We start from the raw sequence: 13,759 nt of genomic DNA, 5'->3' as shown, positions 1-13,759 counted from the left end.
TCATTCAAAGTATTTTCCATCGCTGGTCACAACTTTCTCCCATCTTTCGGGCAGCGTACCAATCACATGTCGAAAAAATTGTTCATCTTTTGAAGCGATCCACGAATCGATCCAATTTGTGACTTCTTCATGAGATCGGAAGTGTTGGTCAACCAGGCCATGCACCTTTGATCTAAACAGGTGATAATCAGAGTGAGCAACGTCTGGAGAATACAGCGGGAGTGGTAAGACTTCCCATTTTAACATTTCCAAGAACATTTTGACCTCTTTTGCAACATGGGTTCGAGCGCTGTCGTGCTGCAAAATCACTTCATCGTGCCTCTCGCTGTATTGCGACGGTTTGTCTTTTAATGTTCTACTCAGATGCATTAATTGCGTTCGATAACGAGCACCTGCGATTGTTTCACTTGGTTTTAACACCTCATAGTACACGACGCTGAGCTGGTCCCACCAAATGCAGAGCATGATCTTGGAGCCGTGTATATTCGGCTTGGCTGTCGACGTGGAAGCATGGCCCCATGATATTTTGCATTTAGGGTTATGGTAATGAACCCATGTTTCGTCCCCAGTCACAATGCGGTGCACAAAGCCCTTCCATTTTTGCCCCTGAAGCAACTGTTCACAAACACCGTTCAATGTCTCTTGGTTTCAGCCTTCTTTCTTAATCATGCCCATAGCCTTGAGACGTTTTGAAATGGCTTACTGTGTCACTCCCACTAATTTTACCAATTCTTCTTGACTTTGACGTGAGTCTTCACACAACAAAGTCTCCAATTTTGCATCTTCGAAAACATTCTCTCTTCCACCACCATGCCGGTCTATGACGTTAAAATCGCCGTTCCTGAAGTATTGAAACCACTCATGACACGTTCTTTCACTAATAGCGCCCTTAACATACGTACTTGAGAGCATTTTATGAGACTCAGACACTGTTTTCTTCATACTGAAACATAACAGTAACACCTCCCGCAAATGACGAGAATTAGGCTCATAAATTGACATTTTCAATAAAGAACAACTTTATGATGCAGACACAAATCGACTAATGTTTGAATGAGGTTATGTTGACCGAACTGCGTAACGTCTGCAATCTGTTTCTTTCGACCGCTACTTACCGTTGTCACCACCTATCGGCAAACGGCGGAAGCAAAGTTGTACACCTTGTACAATAGAAAGTCCACGAGGAATCAGCAGCAATGTAGAAATGATAGGCTGCTACTCACCATATAGGTACAGCGTTGAGCCACACACAGGCACAATGAAATGGACTGCTGAAATATTAAAACCTTTTGGACAAAGTTCTTCTGCAGCAGAAAACACGCATTCACACAAGCACAGCTCACACACACATGGCCACAATCTCAGAACCTAGAGCCTGCTGTGTATGCTCTGCTGTGTGAAACTCTGCTGCAGAGTGAAACTTTCTTTGTGAAACATCCCCCAGGCAATGGCTAAGCCATGTCTCTGAAATATCCTTTCTTTCATGAGTGCCAGTCCTGCAAGTTTTGCAAAAGAGCTTGTGAAACGTTTGGAAGGCAGGAGGTGAAGTACCTCCGGAAGTGAAGCTGTGAGGATGGATCATGAGCTACGCTTGGGTAGCTCAGTTGGTAGGGGGCACTTGCCCACAAAAGGCAAAGGTCTTGAGTTCAAGTCTCATTGTGGTACACAGTTTTAATCTGCCACGAAGTTTCATATCAGTGCACATTCCACCGCAGAGTGAAAATTTCATTCTGGAAACATCTTACCTATAAGCTGAATAAATGTGTCCAGTGCATGTTGAACTTATTGGTAACAATCACAAATATTTTTCAAATGGGGAAAAAAAAAGATTGTGTACAAACTTAATAATATGGGTGCCTGTCTGTCAGGGACCTGTCTGAAGAATCTGCAGACAAACCATTAGTTGTGATTGTTTAATGAGCAAAATCAAAAGAGTATTCAGATGATGAGAAATGCATAATGGTCATTTTGAAGTCCAAACGACTTAGGAAGTGACATCGCAAGCCACAGTAGGTTTGCTGTGGATAAACTGCCAGCATAACCATACAGTGCCAACGAGCAGCAGTAACAGTCCACACCGCATCGCGAGAAACCCTGCAAATGGTAGCATTGACTGTGTGGTGGTGACAGCAGCACAGCAGCTCACCGGCTCCACCATAAATCTTTTGGGAAGCAGCAGGACTTCAACAGATGAGTATAAATGATGCACAATGAACTGTCTTAGGTAGAAGTGTGTTTCGTGTCTTGTGTTGTGTTTAGTGAGAATTTAAAAACAAATAAACAGGGGAAGATTGTGTTAATGAAGTTGTCATTGTCTGTAAATTTTCAGATACTGAAATCTGTGAAGCTGCACTAAATAATTCTGAAACAAATATGGATCCTGTAAATTTAATTCTGCAAGCTTTGGTGAAAATGAATGGTCAATTAAATGAAATTAAACTGAATATAAAAGATCAAGAAACTGAAGTTCAGAAGAATGTCAAATCAATGGGAAGTACTTTGTGTATGGTAGGAAGTGATGAAAACAAGCTGAAGTCAGAGAGAGAAAGTAACTCAAGCAAATGCATAAGATTGAATGGCAAGATAGGGGTAAGATAAAGAGGACAGCTAGCAAGTCAAGTTATATGTTAGAGCAAGGTAAAGATGCATATTTTCAGCAGCCAAGTAATTTGAATGTATGGTTGAGAGTGAAAGTATCAGGGATTAATGCACATACTTAATGGTAAAGTTGACAGCGATTCATGTGAAGATGTAGCAATTTTTTTTCTTTAATAATGTAGAAAATGATGAAATCTTTCCAAGTGAAATCAGATGCAACAATTGGGAACAGTGAGGATGATGTGAAACCAGGAGATTTAGATCAACTGCTGTCTAACTACATATAATGAAAGACAGTCAACAAGTAAAAATAACAATACACTGTAATATTACATGCAACTGAGGAAGAAAGGACTACAAAAGCTGAAGATGTTACTACTTATAATATCACTTTATTTCTTGTTTCAACATTACTTATATTATGGGCAGCACCCGTCTGTTAAAATACTGCTATTCATTTTATTCACATCAAAATTTCAGGATGGGTGGGATTAACAGTGACAGAAAAAGTCAGAGCCATCATTAAAACACAGTTCAGTATATGGTCAGAAATACACTGAGGTGACAAAAGTCACGGAATAGTGATATGCACATATACAGATGACAGTTGTATCCAAGATGAAATGTAACAATATAATGAAAAGGATAGTTGCTACTCACCACGTAGCATAGCAGAGATGCTGAGTCACAGAAAGGCACAACAACAGGATTGCCAGAAAGTTAGATTTCGGCCAACAAGGTCTTTGCCAAAAGTAGACACCCCCCCCCCCCCCACACACACACACACATACACACAAACAGACTTCAGTCATGTGTGTGTGTGTGTGTGTGTGTGTGTGTGTGTGTGTGTGTGTGTCCGTCCGTTGTCTACTTTTGACAAAGGCCTTGTGGGCCGAAAGCTAAATTTCTGACAGTCTTATTGTTGTGCCTTTCTGCGACTCAGCATCTCCACTATATGATGGCAGTAGTATCACGCACGCAAGGTACAAAACGGCAGTGCATAGGCAGGCAGTCATTTGTACTCAGGTGATTCATGTGAAAACACTTCTGATGTGATTATGGCCGCACGACGGGAGTTAACAGACTCTGAATGTGGAATGGCAGTTGGTGCTAGACACATTTCCATTTCGGAAATTGTTAGTGAATCCTATATTCTGAGATCCACAGTGTCAAGAGTGTGCCAAGAATACCAAATTTTCAAGCATTACCTCTTACCACAGGCAATGCAGTGACCGACAGCCTTCAGTTAGCGATCGAAAGCAGCGGTGTTTGTGTAGATGTATCAGTGGTAACAGACAAGCAACACTGCATGAAATACCCACTGAAATCAACTTGTGATGTACAAGGAATGTATGTGTTCGGACAGTGCAACAAAATTTGGCATCAGTGGGCAATGGCATCAGACAACTGATACAAGTGCCTTTCCTAACAGTACAAGACCACCTGCAGCACCTCCCCTGAACTCGTGACCATATCAGTTGGGCCCTAAACACCTGCAAAACTGTGGCCTGTTCAAACAACTCCCGATTTCAGTTGGTAAGTGCTGATGATAGGGTTTGAGTGTGGCACAGACCCCACGAAGCCATAGACTCAAGTTGTCAACAAAGAACTGAAAGCTGGCAGTGGCTCCATAATGGTGCAGGCTGTGTTTCCATGGAAAGGACTTGGTTCTGGTTATGTTCGGCTACTTGGAGACAATTTGCAGCCATTCATGGACTTCATGTTCCCACAAAGATGGACTTTTCATGGATGACAATATGCCATGTCACCAGGCACAATTACACGCAGTTGGTTTGAAGAACATTATGGACAATTCGAGCGAATGATTTGATTTGGCTTCCCATGTCAGCCAATATGAATCCCATCAAACATAATCGAGATCAGTTCATGCATAAAATCCAGCATGGGCAACACTTTTATTATTATGGACAGCTATAGAGGCAGCATCACTCAATATTTCCCTGCAGGGGCTTCCAGTGACTTGTTGAGTCCATGCCAAGTCAAGTTACTGCACCACACCAAGCAAAAAGAGGTCCGACACACTATTACAAGGTATCCCATTACTTTTGTCACCTCAATGTATATTTTATTGTATATGGTGTAGAGAACACACCCCCAGGTACCTGGTAGATGTGAACTAAGGCAGGGAGTTAGGAAGGGGCTTCAAGAGCAAGTAGTGCTCACTTTGCGTTTGGCTGCCATAAGGGCAACATCTGTTCTACAAGATCATACCTATGAGTTACATAGATGAGTACAAGTTCAATGCATATGGAACATTTATTTCATCCAATCAATGTACAACAGGTGTGATGCAATGGAGTGCATCGTTGGCTGTAGTGTTCTTAGAGCTCGTTTAGTTATCATACTGCTGCCGTGGACATACCAACTGTTGTGGTGCAGTTTGTTTACTCTGCCTGCCGATTCCATCTGTTGTTTATCTCATGTCCCTGACTGCCGGCATTTCTTGTTCAACTTGCAATCTGTCGCACCTAATCCAGATCACATTAGTCATCTGGTAGGTGACTAGTTTTGTGCATTTTGATGCAGCTGGACTGAAATGCTTGTAGTATCAGAAAATATTATTAATGTTGTCCCCATATCATCAGTAATCTTGGTGGTATAGGACTGCATTGTGTTGAGATCATAGCTGTTCCGCTATATTCTCCCCGTGCTGCTGCGCTCGAAGATATCTGGCCAGCATCTCAATTGCAGTTCATGAATTCCGGATCTCTTTGGAAAAGCTTGGTGGGTGGTGGGGCATGATGGCTGCACAGTCCAGTGTCGTCTCTTCGGGTGAGTTCAGCTTCACCTAGTGGGGTCAGCTGGCACATCATCTGCCAAAAATGTCATAGCAACTCTAATTTTGTGTATATTCTATTGGCCAGTCTTAGAAACGTGTCTGTTGATGAATCACCAGGCACTACCAATGCTATTTTCAATTGTTACGGCAGCTACTATGCCAAATATGCTACAGCAAATTGTCCAAAACTGTAATTGTGTCTATCGTACCTCGTAGCTGCCACCAAAATCCAGAATGGTTTCTGTCACTGTTTTTTTTTTTTTTTTTTTTTTTTTCTTGTAAACCACTTCTCTGACCCTTTGGTCTGACAATTTGGTGCAGCAAGAAATTAATTCAATTTCTAAACCATTGTAAACTTGATGATATGGTGAGTGCACAATAGTGTTCGACACCAATGCTGTTGCCTGCTGATGTAAATTGCTGATCACTAGCATAAATTGTTCATGACTGGTTTTTGAAAATATTTCCCGTGATCACAAACCAGATTCATGGATGGTCGAGCATAACCAGTGGGGTCATAACTGCAAATGTGGTACAGAAGAACTGACTGACAGGCAGATTATTGATCTTGAGGGCAGTCACAACCCGGAAGAAAACATTGGAATAATCAATATTTTCAGATCTGGCTTAACATCACTTCTTGGCATAGTGAAAAGATCAAACACATGGTGGTGCACATTGGCACTGTTCCCTGCATTCACAGAATTGATGTGGGGTCGAGATCTGTTTTAGGATTCAGCTGGTTGGTTGGTTGGTTTTTGGGGGAAGAGACCAAACAGCGAGGTCATCGGTCTCATCGGATTAGGGAAGGAAGTCGGCCGTGCCCTTTCAGAGGAACCATCCCGGCATTTGCCTGGAGCGATTTAGGGAAATCACGGAAAACCTAAATCAGGATGGCCGGACGCGGGATTGAACCGTCGTCCTCCCGAATGCGAGTCCAGTGTACTAACCACTGCGCCACCTCGCTCAGTAGAATTCAGCTCTTTGCATCAGAGTGCATTCACTTTTTTTCCACTGCAGGAACGAAGAGCTCAAAAACCTGGATTTTGTTGCAAATATCTCCAGTCTCATCATTAATGATGCACAACTTCTTGTGAGTATCTGTTATTGGTGCAGTGATCTATTTAACTATCCACAAAATAAACTGTTCGCACTTATACTTGTTTCTCTACTGTCAGGGTCACATATCATATGCATAATGCACACATTCCACATAAAACAATGTTCACAAAACTAAAGTGTACAGAATTACTTTTTATTTCTAGTAATGGAACTACACATTCATAAACAAACACAGATAACTCAAGACTGAGAGTAATCCAAAGATAACCCTTGTACCAGAAGTAACATGGACCACAGTCAGTTGCTGTACTGACATATAATAACCATATTGTTAGGGTTTTACCCCTTACATCTAGAGTGCTGAGTGAATGTGATCTGCAGTTGTATTACTATGCATTAAAAAAAATACAGAATTAAACTGGATTTAAGCAGTTTTCTACTGTTTGATGATGATGATGATGATGATGATGATGATGACTATTACAATGCTGGAGGAAAAAGAGATAGACCAGCAACTTAGAATATTTCTTTTTGAATTGAGAATAAAGGCTGAGATTTGTACAACTCTGACTTTAGGAAACATCCTGCTCCTATGTATAAACACTGATGGCTCTCTTACCTTATACTGTGCAGGAGCATTTTCCTTCTTTTCTGCCCTGTGCTTTGTCTCTCTCATTATCTCCTTGCTCTTTTTGGAGTCTTGTCTTGCTGTAAAACAAAGTATTGTTCTATAGTTGTGCATCTGCTGTATTAATGGTGAAAGTAGCCCAAAGTTATCTATTCTCACAAGTAAAGCTCCATAACTAATAGACACATTCTGGTGTAACCACACCACTACTATCTAAAATGCTGTATTTTATTGTCTCAACCCAAATGAAATCTTTAAATGTTAGATCTCTGCATGATATCACTTCTGTACTCATTTGTAACAGTAAGCTTGTCTAATTATAATGGATTTTCTGTTATCTGACCCTAATATAAATCCAAGAAACTAATATATTGCTAATGACATCACACTTTACTCAGCTAATAACATGGAGTGAGGCAACACAGGGGTAAGACACTGGACCTGTACTCAGGAGGATGATTATTCACACCCCTGAGTGACCACATATATTTCGATTTTCTGTGGTTTCCTTAAATTGCTTAAGGCAATCACAGAATAGTTCCTTTGAAAAAAACACAGCCAGTATACTTCCCCAATCCAAACTTGTGCTCCATCTCTAATGATCTTATCATTGGGACAAAAATCCTAATTGTCCTACCTTCTTTAACTAATAACACTCTATCATGTTTCTACTTTTCTTATGGGATGAAAGTGTAAAACTGTAGCCATAAAAACTTGTTAACAAGTATGCTTCATTGGAGAATGTAGGGTCTTATATAGGCGTTGCCAACCGCAGCACTGTATTCTGCCTGTTTACTTATCTCTGTATTTGAATACACAGCCTATACCAGTGTCTCTGGCACTGCAGTGTCAATGTCAAACTCAAATGCCATGAAAACAATGTCATGTGTAGATAAGTTTTTTATCATTTTATGCTAATGTCATTTTATGTTGATGTTCCTAATGTCTCTGTTTTATGAAGGAAGGTGGCAATCTTTACAGTGTCTTATTTCATTTTATTGTTGCAAACTGCATGTAATAATTATCACAAAAATGGTATAACTGGAACAACTTATATCTCAATAGTATCAGTTTTAATCCTTGTACACAAAATAAGAGAAAATTCATATTAATATCTTAAATTTTTACATCAGCTCCCGATACAAATGTGTATCTGTAAACAATGCCAAGTTCATTATAAATGGTACTCGGAAGGAACACCAATAATGATATCTACAAACTCAACAGTCCACAGCGGGTTAGGTATACATAAAGTAGCTACGTGTGAAAGAAAGTTTACTAATAAAAAGTATTATTTATGATTGAGTCATTGCTGCTTTCTCATCCCATTGCTGTGAGCAGCTGAGCCCATGTAACACAACTCTTGCAGTGGAGATATTAAATAGATAACATGGACCACACATAGAATGTACCTGGTAACACATGTTTATCTTTGACTTGTCTGCAACAATGTGCCACTGTCCACAGTTCGGTGCTTCCTCCCACTAGTAAATGGCTTGGCTGTGTGCCACTGTTTGTACTGAACTAAATATCATGGCTACTGCTCTCAAGCCTGGTAATGTGGTAAACCATTTTATTACACAACATTTTCATCTACTGCCTACTTACTATTTTTAACTGTACTTCATAGTGTTTAATTTTTATCGTATATCAAACCAGCTATGGACTGTCCATGGAATTATAGGACTGTCAACCAGAACATATGTCCTTCACAATAAAGGATGACAGCCAGACACAGTTGCAGGATAGAATTTTTTTATTAAAATTCTTGACCACGGTTTCGGTACATATAAACATACCTTCATCAGAAGTAAAACTTCCTGAACAGAAAGACACATTCAATAGAAAAACCATATCAACGAAAGTGAGAAACAGAAGCTTAAGTAACAGTGAAATTACTAAAGTAATACAGGCACAAAATCTTTAGTACTTACTAAAATTACATCATGCCATGGAGAATAATAAAATAATTATGCCAAAGGCGTCGTCAGTAATTTAAAACATCATCTCCATTTATACGACATGTGTAATGGGCACAAGATCATAGCGAACAGTTTAACATCGTTGCTTCGCCTATGAACTATTGAGACACGAGTGTGAAAGCACTACGGCAGACTGTTTCGCCGCGAGAGGGCACTTGCATGTGCAAGACTCGCGTATATTAAAATCCATAAATACATACATAAGCGCATCAAAAAATATTAAAGGTTGTGTTAATTCAAACTCTGTCTTAATAATAAAACGTATCAGGCCAATTAAAGACACTTATTTTTATTTTACATAAGTGTCTTTAATTGGCCTGATACGTTTTATTATTAAGACAGAGTTTGAATTAACACAACCTTTAATATTTTTTGATGCGCTTATGTATGTATTTATGGATTTTAATATACGCGAGTCTTGCACATGCAAGTGCCCTCTCGCGGCGAAACAGTCTGCCGTAGTGCTTTCACACTCGTGTCTCAATAGTTCATAGGCGAAGCAACGATGTTAAACTGTTCGCTATGATCTTGTGCCCATTACACATGTCGTATAAATGGAGATGATGTTTTAAATTACTGACGACGCCTTTGGCATAATTATTTTATTATTCTCCATGGCATGATGTAATTTTAGTAAGTACTAAAGATTTTGTGCCTGTATTACTTTAGTAATTTCACTGTTACTTAAGCTTCTGTTTCTCACTTTCGTTGATATGGCTTTTCTATTGAATGTGTCTTTCTGTTCAGGAAGTTTTACTTCTGATGAAGGTATGTTTATATGTACCGAAACCGTGGTCAAGAATTTTAATAAAAAAATTCTATCCTGCAACTGTGTCTGGCTGTCATCCTTTATTGTGAAGAATTTTAACAGTTGCTGCTGCAGCCATGTTTAAAATCAGAACATATGTAGTTAGTGGATTAAACACTGCAAGTTCTCTTTTTACTCTTTGGTCTGATTTTGTTCTGGTGACTATAACCTATAGTTGTCATATACTTTGTATTCTAATTATATTAATTTTTTCTGATAGGCACACAGTTGCTTGAGAATAGCTACACAGCTAAAATGTCACAGTACACAAAATAAAAATAAAATGGGAATGGTGAACAGCTGACACAGGAAACTTATTTCTTTCAAGAAATTTATTATGGCTGTGGAACATGTGTGAACCAAATTATCGCACTGCATATAGACAGACTACATAAACAAGTGGTTTCTGAAATCACAGAACAAAACTGCATCCCTGAACTCATCGGCCACTAGTTCTTTATTAGATAAAACACCAAAACTGTTTCTGTAAAGCATCAACTGGCAATTTTCCACTAGTTTATTAGAAGCCACGTATGGAAGTGAAAAATGGAAGATAACTAGTTTAGACAAGAAGAGAATAGAAGCTTTCAAAATGTGGTGCTACAGAAGAATGCTGAAGATTAGATGGGTAGATCACATAACTAATGAGGAGGTACTGAATAGAACTGGGGAGAAGAAGAATTTGTGGTGCAACTTGATTAGAAGAAAGGATCAGTTGGTAGGACATGTTCTGAGGCATCAAGGGATCACCAGTTTAGTACTGGAGGTGGAAGATAAAAACCATAGAGGGAGACCAAGAGATGAATACACTAAGCAGATTCAGAAGGATGTAGGTTGCAGTAGTTACTTGGAGATAAAGACTGAAGACCACAACAACAACATATTACAATTCCGTGTAACAGGTTAAATGAACTCACAATCAATGTGCACAACTGTGGGAGCATCTTTTCTGCTCTGGAATGGAAAGACTTTTAATACCAGATTACAGTCTGACATTATAATACTGCAGAAAACAAAGGGCATGAGGTAGTTTTGCAATTTTTCATAAGAACTGTGCCAAGTGTAAGGCAACTGATGTACACGATTTTTGTATGGAGCAACATTTTGAAGCATGTGCCACTGAACTTACTGTAAATAATTCTACCTTTTTAACTGTAGATATATAGAGAGAGCCTTTGGAAAATCTGCCTCTTTTTGAAGCAGCTTGCATCACTTCTACTGCACCTATTTAAATGCAAAACAGGTGTCAAAGTACTTGGGGATTCCAATGTAAATTTCCTAACACAGTGGTGGGGAGATAGATCTGGAATAACTGATGTACAACTACAATTTTCCAGAATGAGATTTTCACTCTGCAGCTTCACTAGTCAATTTTCCCATTAGAGTAACTCCACACTCAAGCAGCCTAATCCACAACATTTTCATAAAACAGAGGGAAGGTGGGCCATAACATTATTAGTAAAATATTGAATTGTCTCTCTGACCATGGTGGTGAGATTTACTATTCATAATTCGAATATTTGCCAGAATAAAACTGAGCACCAATGGAAAGTAGTCAGACCAATAAATGAAGAAACAATGAAGGCCTTTAAAACATGCCCGAGCACAGATCACAAAGGGACTAAAAATATCTTGCAAATGAAAATTAAAACTGTCAGTGGTAATGGAGTGGTGACAGGAAGGGAACCATGCCACACCCATTCCTAACCACGCTGGTCCTGTGCTGATGTGGGACAGAGGCACAAGCAAAAGAAGAAGATTATGACATATCAAGCAAAGTAATCACACAACAAAAAATTACATTTTAGCTCCAATATCAACCAATCCTGTAATAAAATCAAAAGCAATCCGGCATATATTGAGACATGTGCCAACTCTGCCACTAAAACCAAAGACATTATTGTAAATATTGATAATAAACATATAAGCAACTGAGAACTAATTGCAAAAATCTCCAGTGCCTATTTTTTAAGTACTGCTCAGCAAATAGGCTGCAGTCGCCTCTTAGAAAGTGCACTGAAATTACTTATGTGAGATAAGCCTATTCCTCAAATTAGAAATGAAGTAAAGAAAACCACTGCCACTTCTAGAAGCTTGCTCAGATCAATTATGGAAAGTTGTGGCCCCACATTTATAATGTTTCTATGAATCAGAGTGTCTTCTTGCTCATACTGATGCTTGCTGTAATGAAGCCTCTCCACAAAAGGGAGAGACAAGTCACAAACTATTGCCCCATCTCTCAATTGACCATGCTCGTGAAAATTCTCAAGAAAGAACTGTATTCTAGAATTATGAGGTACCTTGAAAACTTTGACAACATTTTGGATGAGAGCTGCAGAGCAGTGAGGTGGTGGAGTCTGACTGCAGCACTGTACTCCACGGAGTCCATCAGGTATCTGTCTTTGGTCTGCTGGTGTTTATCATGTCTAACAATGACTTAGCTTTGTCACACAAAACAAACAAGATTTTTGCTCACTACACTAGTGCTGTGATAAATAACAGATCTCCCAATCTGGTTCAAAGTAAATTCACTGTCAATAAACCTGAGCAAAACTTATACTACCAAGTTCAGCTCCGATTACAATTTCTTGCAAGAGACAGCTACTGTACACAACAGTCAGGAAATACAAAGGGTATACTATGCAAAATTCTTAGGCCTTAGGGTTCACTGTGAACATCATGTCCTCCACACCATAAAGAAGTTGCTCTTCATTAGGACAGCCTCACATATTGGAGACATCAGTGTTAAAACGTCTACTTACTTTAGGTACATCCACTCTATCACGTGCTCTGGAATTGTCTTCTGGAGCAATTCACACATAAAAGAAAATTCTTTACACAGAAAACTGTTGTCTGAATTATGTGCAGAATTCCTCCAGTAACCTCTGCTGTAATTTTTTCTAAAAAAAACTTGGGATACTTACTATAACTTACCAATACACATATTTTATTATGAGCTTCATTGTTAACAATCCTATGCAATGCACTATGAAACCAATGAAATATACTATGATCACAATATAAGAAGGAAGGCTGACTCCCATTGTGATTTCAAAAAATTAACTTGGATGTAGAAAGGTGTATAGTATTCTAAAATTGAAACATTTAATTCACTGCCAAATAACATCAAATGTCTACATAGTAACAACAAATTATTTAAAAATAAAATAAAGATATATTTTCTTGATGAAATATTTTATCCATTAGATAGTTTTTAAACTGACATACAGACTTTTTATGCATACATTTTCATTGTTTTTTTGTTATGTATTGCTGTACAACATGTGATAGGTCGTGTACAGGAGGCACAAAACAGAACTGACCCAGAAAATGTTTATAAGACAGAAATGGAATTGACCCTTGTTAATGAACAGGAGAACTGCCTGTCACAGAAAATGCTGGAAACCCTGATTATGAGGCATTATGATGCACATCTCCCACATGCTCTGTTCTGAATGCTTCACCCTGTCATTACATTTTAGTGAGTGAGAGGAGCAGAAGTGTTTAGTGACTAGTTGATTGTGACACAAAATGGTTTTCATGGTAAAACACCATTCATTCACTGTCGAGTGCTATGGGAAGTGCAATTCGTGGAAAACATGTAGAGAGCTTTTTGCACAAGAATTAAAGACTAAATCTCCAGTAAACTCTGCAGTGCAAAAGTTAGTGACGAAGTGGCATGAAAGACGCTCTGCAGAGAATGAAAACAATAACTATCCAAAAAGAGTTTGAACACCAGAAAAGGTTGCGCCAGTGAAGGAAAGGCTGGAACAAAGTGCAATGAAATTGTAGCGGCATTTGTCTGTGCAAGGGGGAATTAAAGAGATCATGGTGTCAAGACATTATCAATCTCTTTCCTTACAAAGTTACTGTTGCGCATG

At 39.0% G+C, this 13,759-nt stretch overlaps 1 protein-coding gene across 9 annotated transcripts in view; it reads right to left on the bottom strand.

Moving 5' to 3' along the window:
* The window catches only part of LOC126195384 (triple QxxK/R motif-containing protein-like), a 52,232-nt gene that overhangs the window by 16,070 nt on the left and 22,403 nt on the right, over positions 1 to 13,759 (bottom strand). For all 9 annotated transcript variants that reach the window (XM_049933971.1, XM_049933969.1, XM_049933973.1 and 6 more), the window contains one exon: positions 7,080 to 7,168. In XM_049933971.1, the coding sequence (XP_049789928.1) occupies positions 7,080 to 7,168 (89 nt within the window). The remainder of the gene's footprint in view (positions 1 to 7,079; positions 7,169 to 13,759) is intronic.

This window comes from Schistocerca nitens, chromosome 7 (genome assembly GCF_023898315.1).
Source record: "Schistocerca nitens isolate TAMUIC-IGC-003100 chromosome 7, iqSchNite1.1, whole genome shotgun sequence".
Classification (NCBI taxonomy): Eukaryota; Metazoa; Arthropoda; class Insecta; order Orthoptera; family Acrididae; genus Schistocerca; species Schistocerca nitens.
The sequence above is the reverse complement of the archived record's forward strand: the minus strand, read 5'-3'. Positions and strand labels throughout refer to the sequence as shown.